General features: G+C 31.6%; 2 protein-coding genes across 2 annotated transcripts in view; both read right to left on the reverse strand.

Moving 5' to 3' along the window:
- LOC139483476 (RUN domain-containing protein 1-like) overlaps window positions 1-13,468 on the reverse strand; it is a 393,318-nt gene that overhangs the window by 17,984 nt on the left and 361,866 nt on the right. The window lies entirely within an intron of this gene.
- On the reverse strand, window positions 1,180-4,681 carry LOC139482544 (RUN domain-containing protein 1-like). Its single transcript, XM_071266456.1, has 6 exons — window positions 4,669-4,681; window positions 4,494-4,554; window positions 4,093-4,237; window positions 3,108-3,203; window positions 2,286-2,393; window positions 1,180-1,296 (listed from the first exon to the last, which is right to left on the reverse strand). Exons 1-6 carry the CDS (start codon window positions 4,679-4,681, stop codon window positions 1,180-1,182), a joined length of 540 nt encoding a protein of 179 aa, XP_071122557.1.

A 13,468-nucleotide genomic window follows, 5' to 3' on the forward strand; every position in this document is an offset into this window, starting at 1 on the left:
CATGATAGAATCACTAACCTTGTCAAATAGGATTGGAGTCAAACACAAACTAGTGAAACACAAGTTAGGCTTGCACAGGCTAGTTGAGCACAGAATAGTCAAGGATAGGCTAGACAAGCACATGCTAGTCAAACACAGGATAGTCAAGCACAGAATAGTCAAGCACAGGCTAATCAAACACAATCTAGTTGAGCACAGAATAGTCAAGGATAGGTAAGTCAAGCACAAGCTAGACTAGCTAGTACATGATATTCAACTTCAAATTGGTCAAGCACAAGCTAAACAAGCACATGATATTCAACTATAAGATGGTCAAGCACAGGTTAGTCAAGCACAAGCTAGTCAACCACAGGCTATTCAAACAAATGATAGTCAAACACAAGCTAGTCAACCACAGGCTAGTCAAACAAATGATAGTCAAGCACAAGCTAGTCAAACAAATGATAGTCAAGCACAGGCTAGTCAAACAAATGATAGTCAAGCACAAGCTAGTCAACCACAGGCTAGTCAAGCACAAGCTAAACAAATTGGTTAAACACAGGTTGGTCAAGTTTAAGCAAGTGCATGTAGTGATTAATATAGTTAGATAACTGACACCTAAACCAAAAAGGCCCAATGCAGGCGATACTGGTTTACATTGTACATCAGTTTATAACACCCCCCTATTTACCTGAGACTGTCAAAGCCTTCCAGATTAAGATCCAGTTTATAACACCCCCCTATTTACCTGAGACTGTCAAAGCCTTCCAGATTAAGATCCAGTTTATAACACCCCCCTATTTACCCGAGACTGTCAAAGCCTTCCATATTAAGATCCAGTTTATAACACCCCCCTATTTACCTGAGACTGTCAAAGCCTTCCAGATTAAGATCCAGTTTATAACACCACCCTATTTACCTGAGACTGTCAAAGCCTTCCAGATTAAGATCCAGTTTATAACACCCCCCTATTTACCTGAGACTGTCAAAGCCTTCCAGATTAAGATCCAGTTTATAACACCCCCCTATTTACCTGAGACTGTCAAAGCCTTCCAGATTAAAATCCAGTTTATAACACCCCCCTATTTACCTGAGACTGTCAAAGCCTTCCAGATTAAGATCCAGTTTATAACACCCCCCTATTTACCTGAGACTGTCAAAGCCATCCAGATTAAGATCCAGTTTATAACAGCCCCCTATTTACCTGAGACTGTCAAATCCCTCCAGATTAAGATTCAGTTTATGTTTCAGTTCATCGATGACAACTTTTTGTTTCTCCATCACCTTGGATGTAGGTACCACATCAGCATCGCCAGTCTATAGAAAATATGTAAAAGAAACTTACTGTAGACCATTATATGTCAGTAATATTGTTGGTTTTTTTCAAAACTACCTCTTCCCTAGCTTTTTCTATTGGGAAAATATGCATCATTTTCATCAAATTAGGAAATTCTAAAATAAACCATGAATTTGACTAAAACTTCAATTTACAGACCCTTTTTCAAGAGTCAAACCCTGCTTTAAAATAAGACCCCATTTGTCAGTGATGATACATAAATAGACCCTCAAATGTGCACGTATAGTCATTTTAGGCATGAAGTGTTTTTCAGTTTGTATTCATGCACAATTTATACAACTGAGACTGCACTGTTTGGGAAAAAAGTTGTCCTTTTGGGAATAGTTTTAAGCCATTTTTTTTCAAATGGGATTCTTCTCCAGGGGAAAAAGCCTTTATTCTCCACTAATCTAAGGCAAACAATATCACTGTATGTACAAATATATATATTAACATCCGAAATTTTTTGAATTTTATGCATTTTAAATGCATTATTTGTTTTTTTTATGTATATTATTTTTCAACTTCTCTGTAACCTTTGTACTTGCATGGTTTTATGAGAATAAACTATCTATCTAACATGAAAATAATTTTATAAAACATTATCATTAGCAGAAAACATTCAGATTTTTAACAGCATCATTTGTCAGATTGATGGATGCCACATGGAGCAGGATCTGAACACCAGAATTCACCCCTGGTTTTTGATGGAGTTCTTGGTTCTCACTCTTTATTTTTTTTATATCATGTTTTGTTAACTATTGACGGGTATTTTGTTAGTTTATTTTGCTGTAGGACTTGTGTTAAGCTAAAAAAACTGTGTTAATGTGTACGGTGACCGATAGTTGTTAATGTTTGTGTCATTTTGGTCTTTTGTGGATAGTTGTCTCATTGGTAATCATACCACATTTTTTTTTTATATATTACCTACATTTTTGGGGAGGGGGTGTAGTAAAAAACTTCTACAAACCTCATAAGCATAAGTTTCTAATTCTTCCAGTTGTTTTTTCAGCTGTTCTATTAACTCCCTCTGTTTCTCTCTCTGCTCTATTAGTTTCTGTTCATGTTCCTGATCACTCTGTAATTCAAGGTAGAAAAAGGTTAAAGGTTGTTCACAATATGATGTTTGGGAGTGTAGGATGGGAGAAACTCAAATAAATAAATTGTGGGAGGTATTTTTAGAATTTTGTAAGAATTATAAGTAAAACAAACATTGCATTCAGGTGCTTGATTTTCTTGCTGTTTTGATTGATTGATTGTTTTTTTTCTTTGAGGATATTTCGTGGTATCTAGTTTTTATGGGTGGAGGAAGCCGCAATGCCCAGAGAGAAGAACCGACCTTCAATAGGAACACTGAAACTTAAGACCCTTTTAAGGTGGCCTTTGGCTGATTTCTGATCTTTTGTTGGGTTTATCTCTTTGACACATTTCCCATTTTCATTCTCAATTCTATTCTATATAATGAGTGGTTGGTGTCTATGATAAGTGCTCCTATACCCAGTATTAATTATATTCCTGCAGGTTTAATTTGTCTTTAGAAGTTCTGTCCCAAATAGACTTAACAACAGAATAGGGAGGCCAACCCCTTAAAATTGTTATTTATCTCAGGTTTAATTTTTTTCAAATTTCCACTTTGGTTTTAAATTGTGTTCAACACCATTTTAAATGTGGACTCACCATTTCCTCCTGAACCTCCTCTAATCTTTTATCTATGAGCTGATAAACAAAACGATGTCAGCCAATCAGAAGACGTGTTACATCCAAAATTAAATTATTTTTAATGTGGACTTACCATTTCCTCTTGAACCTCCTCTAACTTTTTGTCTAAACATAATCTGGCATCAGGAATACCTCTAAAGGCAAACTCTTCCAATTCTTGTAATAATGTCTGCAGGAGAAATATAGCATTCAATGAATGGTCAATATTTGTTAAGGAGACTTTTTATAGCTTGTAAATTTATGTTCTATACACAGTTTTGCCTATAAGTTACAAGAAAGCTCATGTGCATTTCATCATTTTCTCCTGGGAAGCAATGGCCGGTCAGCTTAAAGAGGGTAGTAATGTCTTTTACCCTCAGGCAACAAACAGTCATTTTCGGCTACTGTTAGTGTTAAATTGGTTAAAATTTTACTGTGATAGTCAAAATATCCTTCTCGTGATTCGTCAGAGGTCTCAAATAATTATCGTTATCATCATTTTGGGAAAAACATTAAGGTGATTCGTCAAAATCAGTCTATGTTGTTATGGTTTAAAAGAAAGTGTACATTTTATCGTCAAACACCAGCCTGTTGAGGCTATTCAAACCAAAAACTTTACAATTGGAATTTGCTGCTCCTCTGCTAAGCACTTAGTAAAGACTGGTTGCCTAGAAGTCAGAATAATGTGACATGTCTTGCTCAGGGTATCAGTCTTGTAAAAAGCAGGGTTATTAATCAAATCAAAGTGAAGATGTTCATGTCCTGATAACTAGTACTGTTAACAAACTTTTTTTGTTGATAATTTATTTCATTTTAGCCTTTTCTATCCCGAATTGCAGCGATTTAATTTCACTATTCTTAAATTTAATTGATCCATTTAGACAAGGAAAGACAGAGGTTTTAAAATTTCACAACAATTTATGTTCGTGTTTTTTTATTCTCCCGAAAGTTGTGAGAATAAATCGTTCACAAAAATAAAATGTTCTCAAAAATTGGTTAGTTTACAGTATGCATATATTAGTTTGCCCCTGGACATTAATCATCCATCTATCTTTGTTAATTAATTGTTCTGTTTTTACCTCTTTATCATCAGGAGGTGCACTAACAATCTGTTTTAATCTAAATTGGACATGGGCAAAATGTGTGGTCAGGGCTAGTAATGATGAATTTAGCTGTTCTTGCTCTTCTTCCAACTGTCGTAACTGATCGTTCTGAGCATGATGGCTGAAAAATTTATAAATATATATTTCTAGTATTTTTTAATTGAGATCATTGCAATCATCTAAACAATAATCTGTTTTTGAATTAAGGAATTTCATGTTGTCAGTATATTTACATTTGATTTACAATTTTTCAAAAAAATAAGGGACATTACTCTTCAAATAAATAACTTGTTTCTGTTTGAGATGGAGTGGGACTTACAGTTGCAGCACCTAGTGGCCAAACGTTCTGTAAGGGAAATAACTCTTACAATACAAACCTAGTTTCTGTCTGAGATGGAGCGGGACTGACAGCAGCAACACCTAAGGGAGCCCAACGTTCTGTAGGGGAAATAACTCTTACAATACAAACCTACATGTAGTTTCTGTCTGAGATGGAGCGGGACTGACAGCAGCAGCACCTAAGGGAGCCCAACATTCTGAAGGGGAAATAACTCTTACAATACATACCTAGTTTCTGTCTGAGATGGAACAGGACTGACAGCAGCAGCACCCAAGGGAGCCCAACGTTCTGTAGGTCTTTCGCCACTGTTTTCATCAAAGCTGTCGTAGTCATAACTTTCATCGTTAACACTGACTTGTGTTTCTTCCATCATCCTGAAACATGAATTGATTTAATCATCATTTATAACAAGCTACACAAATGTATATATAGAGATTTGTCTTAAATATTAAATTAGTGCAAACAAATATAAAATGAAACAAGAGGCTCATAAGAGCCTGATATCGCTCACCTGTAATTTCAGTTTCAGGCATTACACCTGTATGCAGATCTTCCTTTGCAGAACATTTTCATGATTTTTTGTCATTTTGACTTTCTCTTTATCCATCTTAACATTAAGGATAATAACCAAAAAACTTTTGTAAAACCAAGAAAAATTCTGATATAATTTATAAACCAGCTTCCCTAGGGGACATTTATTTGAAGTTTGAAGGTATTTGGCCCTGTAGTTTCAAGGGAAACAATTCATGAAGTAGTTTATGACTATGAGACCGACGACAGACCAACACCAATTTGTTATATTATTGGTATGTATGATTGTCAGTGTTTAACACTGGTATGTATGATTGTCAGTGTTTAACACTGGTATGTACAATGTATGATTGTCAGTGTTTAACACTGGTATGTATGATTGTCAGTGTTTAACACTGATATGTATGATTGTCAGTGTTTAACACTGATATGTGTGATTGTCAGTGTTTAACACTGGTATGTATGATTGTCAGTGTTTAACACTTTTATGTATGATTATCAGTGTTTAACACCCCTTAAGGTATTTTTCATGCATATAACTTTTATGTTTACTTGAAACCAGAAATAGACTATCCAAAAATTATAAATACTGGTAAGTAAATTTGATGTATTTTTTCATTCCTCTTGTGTCCACCCACCTCACTAGCAATATATAGTGGTAACATCATTTTTTTATTAATTAAACTAATAGAAATGTCAAAGAACTGTCTTTTCAAGACTTTGATTCCACCCACACAGACATTATTGATCAAAATCCTTTATTGCATACCACAATCATCATTCTCTCTTTTATACATTCATCAAACTCAATAATCAAACTTTGTGTGGGTATACATGTAAATGTAATATATGAAGATACACAATTGAAAATAAAGATCCACATTTTTCTGACAAGAATCTGACAACGTTCTGTTCTACATCTGTTTTAGGAATTATTACACAATATTTAGTTATTAATAGCAAAGTGATGTTTGGACCAATTACAAAATAAATTGTGTAATGACCAACAAAGTTATTTAACAATGTTTAAGGGCATACAATAGTTTTGATCCTGTATTTACAAGTTGATGAAAATTTGCATTATATATAGGCTATTTTTTTACCTGATTAAATCAAATATATATGTAATAAAAAAATATACCTTCATGTGCTACTTTTTGAGTAAAATGAGATAAAAATTTTGTATATTTGCTCAAAATTCAGATTTCTGATTGTATTTTCTTTTTGGAAAGAAAGACATAACTTTTTTGTTTTAAAAGATCAAATTGTGTTTATTAAATAATCAATAATTGCTGTATTTTATAAGTACTCGAAAAAAATATGCAATTTAACTCATATTTATCAATTGTTCATGAATTGAGGAAAAAACGTTTTTTTTCTGCTATATGTTTATCAAAATTAAAAAAAATCACTATTTATAGTTTTATAATCTCCTTGCAAAATAAAACAAATTGCTGTTTTAAAAAAGAGGGGTCCATGAACTCATTTTCAAGATAAATCAGTTTGAATGATAAAAACCAGTCAAAAACTGCATCTTTCCCTGATAAGTCATACTTTAACGTCGCGAAAATAACAATTTACGTTAACAACGTCATTACCTCCCCTGTAACTGTATCTTAATTATGCCCTTAAAGCGAGTTACAATAGTTTGTGTCTGTTACTGTAAATTCAGAAATTATTGCGAGTTTTTATTATTGTGAAAAATGTGACTTGGTTATTAAAAATTGCATGGATTAGACAGGATTTTTCTCAATATCGCAAAAATTAAAAACGCATTTTTATCCCAAATGAAATAATCACAATAATTCCTGACTTTACAGTAAATATGTGAATAGAAACTGCAAGCCTGAAGGTAATGCAACAATATGTAACCAGATGCTCCGCAGGGCGTAGCTTTATACGACCGCAGAGGTTGGACCCTGAACGGTTGGGGCAAGTATGGACACAACATTCAAGCTGGATTCCGCTCTAAATTTGGATTGTGATTAAATAGTTGACACAGCATAGGTTTCTGACACAGAATGAATGTATTCAAATGAACTTAAAATTTTTGTTTTCTCTTAGAGCAATTCACTATGCTGTTGAATATTAATCCTCTCAAAAAATTGTTTAAAGAAATTTTCTTTTTATTTATGAAATTTCAAATGAGAAAAATTTAACCCAATTTTTTATTCACATCCCCCTTTCCCTTATTCCAAAACTAATTTCAATTAAAATATTCTAATGGAGTTTGCAACAATTACTACTCATTTAAATACATGATGTAAAAAAACTGCTTGTTATCACTGAATGGTAAAGATTATTTAAATTTATCAGTTGGTAGTAAAAAGTGAATATACTTTGTATATTGTATATAACAAAGATTTAAGTTGATTCTTGACAAAGAAAGATAACTCCAATTAAAAAAAATTCTTCCATATATTTCTTGCTTACTATATTGGACAAAGAAAGATAACTCTTAATTAAAAAAAAAATTGCTATTTCACAATATTGTGAAATTAGATATTTCTTGCCATTGCACAATACTGTGCATTGAAAAGACTTGCTATTGCACAATACTTAATATAATAATTTTAGATCCTGATTTGGACCAACTTGAAAACTGGGCCCATAATCAAAAATCTAAGTACATGTTTAGATTCAGCATATCAAAGAGGCCCAAGAATTTAATTTTTGTTAAAATCAAACATAGTTTAATTTTGGACCCTTTGCACTTTAATTTAGACCAATTTTAAAACTGGACCAAAAATTAAGAATCTACATACACAGTTAGATTCGGCATATTAAAGAACCCCAATTATTCAATTTTGATGAAATCAAACAAAGTTTAATTTTGGACCCTTTGGGCCCCTTTTTCCTTAACTGTTGGGACCAAAACTTCCAAAATCAATACCAACCTTCCTTTTATAGTCATAAACCTTGTGTTTAAATTTCATAGATTTCTATTTACTTATACTAACGCTATGGTGCGAAAACCAAGAAAAATGCTTATTTGGGTCCCTTTTTGGCCCCTAATTCCTAAACTGTTGGGACCGAAACTCCCAAAATCAATACCAACCTTCCTTTTGTGGTCATAAACATTGTGTTTAAATTTCATTGATTTCTATTAACTTTAACTAAAGTTATTGTGCGAAAACCAAGAATAATGCTTATTTGTACAAGTGTATTTTATTTACTTGAAGAAGTAAAAATAAATATACACATATAAGTAAATTTGTACAATACTTATACAAGTGAATCTTATTTACTTGTATCTATGGTAAAAAAAATATTGGCTGAGTTATGTCCCTTAGACATTCAGATGTAGAAGTAAAAAAGTCATCCTATCTTCTTTTTTGAAATCTTTGGATTTCTTTGCTCTAATAGAATTTTAAATTATCTGCTCTTTGCAGATGTCTTTACTAATCATTTCAGTGCAATTTCATGGACAATGAAAATCCCATTTGTCTGTTATCTTCAGAACACTGCTCATTTACAAGCCCCCAAGGAGCAATTTTTGAAGGCCTTGCGCAAATACTTAACATCTTTGCGCAATCAGTTTCTTTGTTGAACTAATGAGATGAAACATTGAACTTTAATTAAAAAATTTGAGCAAACCTGGGAAAAATCATTAAAGGTATAATTTTACATCTCAAAACTTAAGGATTTTTGTTGGATTGTAAGAAAAATTTACTTATACAAGTAAATTTTTGAGAAAATGAAGGGGAGATTATTTAAACATTATTTATTTACTTATATATGTATATATTTTTTTACTTCTTCAAGTAAATAAAATACACTTGTACAAGTAGTACCCCTGACTGATAAATGCAGCTGTATCAACCTCTCGTAGATTTGTCCATATTTTGTCTTGGTTTTTCATACTATTAATTTTAAGTGTAACTGTCATGACTGTGTCACATGAATGAGGGATACATGTAATCATTTTGTACCCTTACTTTGTCAGTATTAGTTATTGAGTGAGAAACTTGTGGATGCTGATTGTTGTGTGGTTGTCTTCTTATCAATCTCATCCCTGTGCATAAAAAAACGGGTTGCTTAAACTTACTGATATAAAAATGTTTCATGTTGTGGAAATTTTGGATGACTCCTTCATCAATTGATCTATCTTTGGTCTTAATTTGATTTTTCTGGTTATTTTGACATTTGAATATCTTTTAATTTAGCCTTCCATAGTGTACCACCATGAACAAGCATAACTACTGGTATAGTTAAAAAATATGTCTGCTGTCTGAAATTTAGGTGAATGGTTTTGGTATTAACCACTATTTAAATAATATCATATATGAAAAATGTGGCAGTATAATTGTATAATTTACATTCAGATGGTTGTTTGGAGGCTTTTTATATCTTTTAAGGTCAATTCTGGCATGGTTCATTATTCATATATTTTGTGTCCACGTTACATGCAACATTTAAGTCACTATTTTATGACAGAAATGAGATAATTGCAAAAATATTAATACAATTTTTTAATGTGAGGGTAACACAATGAAAAAGAGCCTTTACATGTTCAGAAAGAAAATGATTCTTACTGTATTTATCTCTTAAACATTGCATGTAACATTGACAGAAAAGTAGAGGAAACTTGTTTTCACAAAATTTCTGAAAGAAATGAAAATATACATTTTAGAGTTTTGATGATAGACAATGTTTTGTGATCAATATATATGATATTGAATGTTGAATAAGTTAAGGAATCATTAATCTCAATTTGGAAAAAGTGTCCATGTTACATGCTCCAAATTCATTATTTGCATTGGTAATCCAAACTGACGCAAGTTTGAAAATGATTTTTTGGTTACAAATAGAAGGACACCATTTGTAGCAATAATTTGTAAAAAATTTAGAAGCTTATAATGATTTTTATTTTTTTCTTACAATGTCACACTAAAGTAGCATTAGTGAATTCCTGCCCATATATGTAATAAAAAAATATACCTTCATGTGCTACTTTTTGAGTAAAATGAGATAAAAATTTTGTATATTTGCTCAAAATTCAGATTTCTGATTGTATTTTCTTTTTGGAAAGAAAGACATAACTTTTTTGTTTTAAAAGATCAAATTGTGTTTATTAAATAATCAATAATTGCTGTATTTTATAAGTACTCGAAAAAAATATGCAATTTAACTCATATTTATCAATTGTTCATGAATTGAGGAAAAAACGTTTTTTTTCTGCTATATGTTTATCAAAATTAAAAAAAATCACTATTTATAGTTTTATAATCTCCTTGCAAAATGAAACAAATTGCTGTTTTAAAAAAGAGGGGTCCATGAACTCATTTTCAAGATAAATCAGTTTGAATGATAAAAACCAGTCAAAAACTGCATCTTTCCCTGATAAGTCATACTTTAACGTCGCGAAAATAACAATTTACGTTAACAACGTCATTACCTCCCCTGTAACTGTATCTTAATTATGCCCTTAAAGCGAGTTACAATAGTTTGTGTCTGTTACTGTAAATTCAGAAATTATTGCGAGTTTTTATTATTGTGAAAAATGTGACTTGGTTATTAAAAATTGCATGGATTAGACAGGATTTTTCTCAATATCGCAAAAATTAAAAACGCATTTTTATCCCAAATGAAATAATCACAATAATTCCTGACTTTACAGTAAATATGTGAATAGAAACTGCAAGCCTGAAGGTAATGCAACAATATGTAACCAGATGCTCCGCAGGGCGTAGCTTTATACGACCGCAGAGGTTGGACCCTGAACGGTTGGGGCAAGTATGGACACAACATTCAAGCTGGATTCCGCTCTAAATTTGGATTGTGATTAAATAGTTGACACAGCATAGGTTTCTGACACAGAATGAATGTATTCAAATGAACTTAAAATTTTTGTTTTCTCTTAGAGCAATTCACTATGCTGTTGAATATTAATCCTCTCAAAAAATTGTTTAAAGAAATTTTCTTTTTATTTATGAAATTTCAAATGAGAAAAATTTAACCCAATTTTTTATTCACATCCCCCTTTCCCTTATTCCAAAACTAATTTCAATTAAAATATTCTAATGGAGTTTGCAACAATTACTACTCATTTAAATACATGATGTAAAAAAACTGCTTGTTATCACAGAATGGTAAAGATTATTTAAATTTATCAGTTGGTAGTAAAAAGTGAATATACTTTGTATATTGTATATAACAAAGATTTAAGTTGATTCTTGACAAAGAAAGATAACTCCAATTAAAAAAAATTCTTGCATATATTTCTTGCTTACTATATTGGACAAAGAAAGATAACTCTTAATTAAAAAAAAATTTGCTATTTCACAATATTGTGAAATTAGATATTTCTTGCCATTGCACAATACTGTGCATTGAAAAGACTTGCTATTGCACAATACTTAATATAATAATTTTAGATCCTGATTTGGACCAACTTGAAAACTGGGCCCATAATCAAAAATCTAAGTACATGTTTAGATTCAGCATATCAAAGAGGCCCAAGAATTTAATTTTTGTTAAAATCAAACTTAGTTTAATTTTGGACCCTTTGCACTTTAATTTAGACCAATTTTAAAACTGGACCAAAAATTAAGAATATACATACACAGTTAGATTCGGCATATTAAAGAACCCCAATTATTCAATTTTGATGAAATCAAACAAAGTTTAATTTTGGACCCTTTGGGCCCCTTTTTCCTTAACTGTTGGGACCAAAACTTCCAAAATCAATACCAACCTTCCTTTTATAGTCATAAACCTTGTGTTTAAATTTCATAGATTTCTATTTACTTATACTAACGCTATGGTGCGAAAACCAAGAAAAATGCTTATTTGGGTCCCTTTTTGGCCCCTAATTCCTAAACTGTTGGGACCGAAACTCCCAAAATCAATACCAACCTTCCTTTTGTGGTCATAAACATTGTGTTTAAATTTCATTGATTTCTATTAACTTTAACTAAAGTTATTGTGCGAAAACCAAGAATAATGCTTATTTGGGCCCTTTTTTGGCCCCTAATTCCAAAACTGTTGAAAATAAAACTCCCAAAATCAATCCCAACCTTTATTTTGTGGTTATAAACCTTGTGTCAAAATTTCATAGATTTCTATTAACTTAAACTAAAGTTATAGTGCGAAAACCAAGAAAATGCTTATTTGGGCCCTTTTTGGCCCCTAATTCCTAAAATGTTGGGACCAAATCTCCCAAAATCAATACCAGCCTTCCTTTTATGGTAATAAACCTTGTGTTAAAATTTCATAGATTTCTATTCACTTTATCTAAAGTTAGAGTGCGAAAACTAAAAGTATTCGGACGACGACGACGACGACGCCAACGTGATAGCAATATACGACGAAAATTTTTTCAAAATTTGCGGTCGTATAAAAATTATCATCTAATGTCAAATATTTCACAGTCTCCAATATCATGAATATCTATACCAGTAAAAATAACTACCGGTATGTCCCCTTAGTAGTTCATTTCAACAACAACTTTAATGCATCTACTATACTAGGATTTTTTACCCTCAATGCTCTTTAACTTCGTACTTTATTTGGCCTTTAATAACATTTTTGATTTGAGCGTCACTGATGAGTCCTTTGTGGGCGAAACATGTGACTGGCGTAAATATTAAATTTTATTCCTGGTATCTATGATGAGTTTATTTATCTACATGTACTAGTTTACCACTTAAACTTAAAATCAGTTATTTTTGTTCATATTTTATAAAACTATAAATGGTTATAATCAAATATATATAAGCATTTTCAAGTCTAACAAATTAGTCAACAAAATGCATTTCAAAGCACTTTTGTCAATTTACTTTTAAATTAATTTCAATAAAGCTGTTTATATATTTCATGAAGTTTTAAATTGTCAAATTGTCAATTTCGATATATACTTCCTAACAGGTGCACTTCTAGATAAGTAAGTGACGTATATCAAATGTCGTAGCCTCGTAGCTGTTTTGTTCAAACAAAATAATCCAAGTTTGTCAAAGTTTAGTTGAATAACCACTAATATCAAATGATCAAAAAATGCAAAGGAATTAAATTGTACATGATGTATATATTATATATATACACAGCTACTTTTGCATTATACATGTTATGAGGTATACATCATATGTACATTGGTCATGTTGGTGTACAAAAATGTAAATGTATCATGGAACATGTTATGATGTACCCATTAGTGTACATGTATCATTGTACATGTTATGAGGTATTCATTGGTGTACATGTATCATTGTACATATTATGAGGTATACATTGGTGTACATTTTTTGTACATGTATCATTGTACATATTATGAGGTATACATTGGTGTACATGTATCATTGTATATGCTACTAGAACACACCCGTGATATCGCGGGTCCGTGACTGAATTAAAGTATATAACTATATATGCGCAAGACTTATTTTTGTATTAGTATTGTCATCTGATAAAGTCATGCCGATTAAAAGATAGTTATCACAGTTTTCTCTGCTTTCAAATCTTTCTGTTTGAACCCGTCTAACT

This window comes from Mytilus edulis, chromosome 7 (genome assembly GCF_963676685.1).
Source record: "Mytilus edulis chromosome 7, xbMytEdul2.2, whole genome shotgun sequence".
Taxonomy (NCBI): domain Eukaryota; kingdom Metazoa; phylum Mollusca; class Bivalvia; order Mytilida; family Mytilidae; genus Mytilus; species Mytilus edulis.

What these genes read in the sequence shown, in the direction of transcription:
- LOC139482544 (XM_071266456.1), bottom strand. An exon ending in CACCTCCTGATGATAAAGAG is followed by an intron (nt 3,204 to 4,092) that starts GTAAAAACAGAA and finishes TTTCTCCTGCAG; the next exon opens with ACATTATTACAAGAATTGGA. An exon ending in TAGAAACTTATGCTTATGAG is followed by an intron (nt 1,297 to 2,285) that starts GTTTGTAGAAGT and finishes TATTTTCTATAG; the next exon opens with ACTGGCGATGCTGATGTGGT.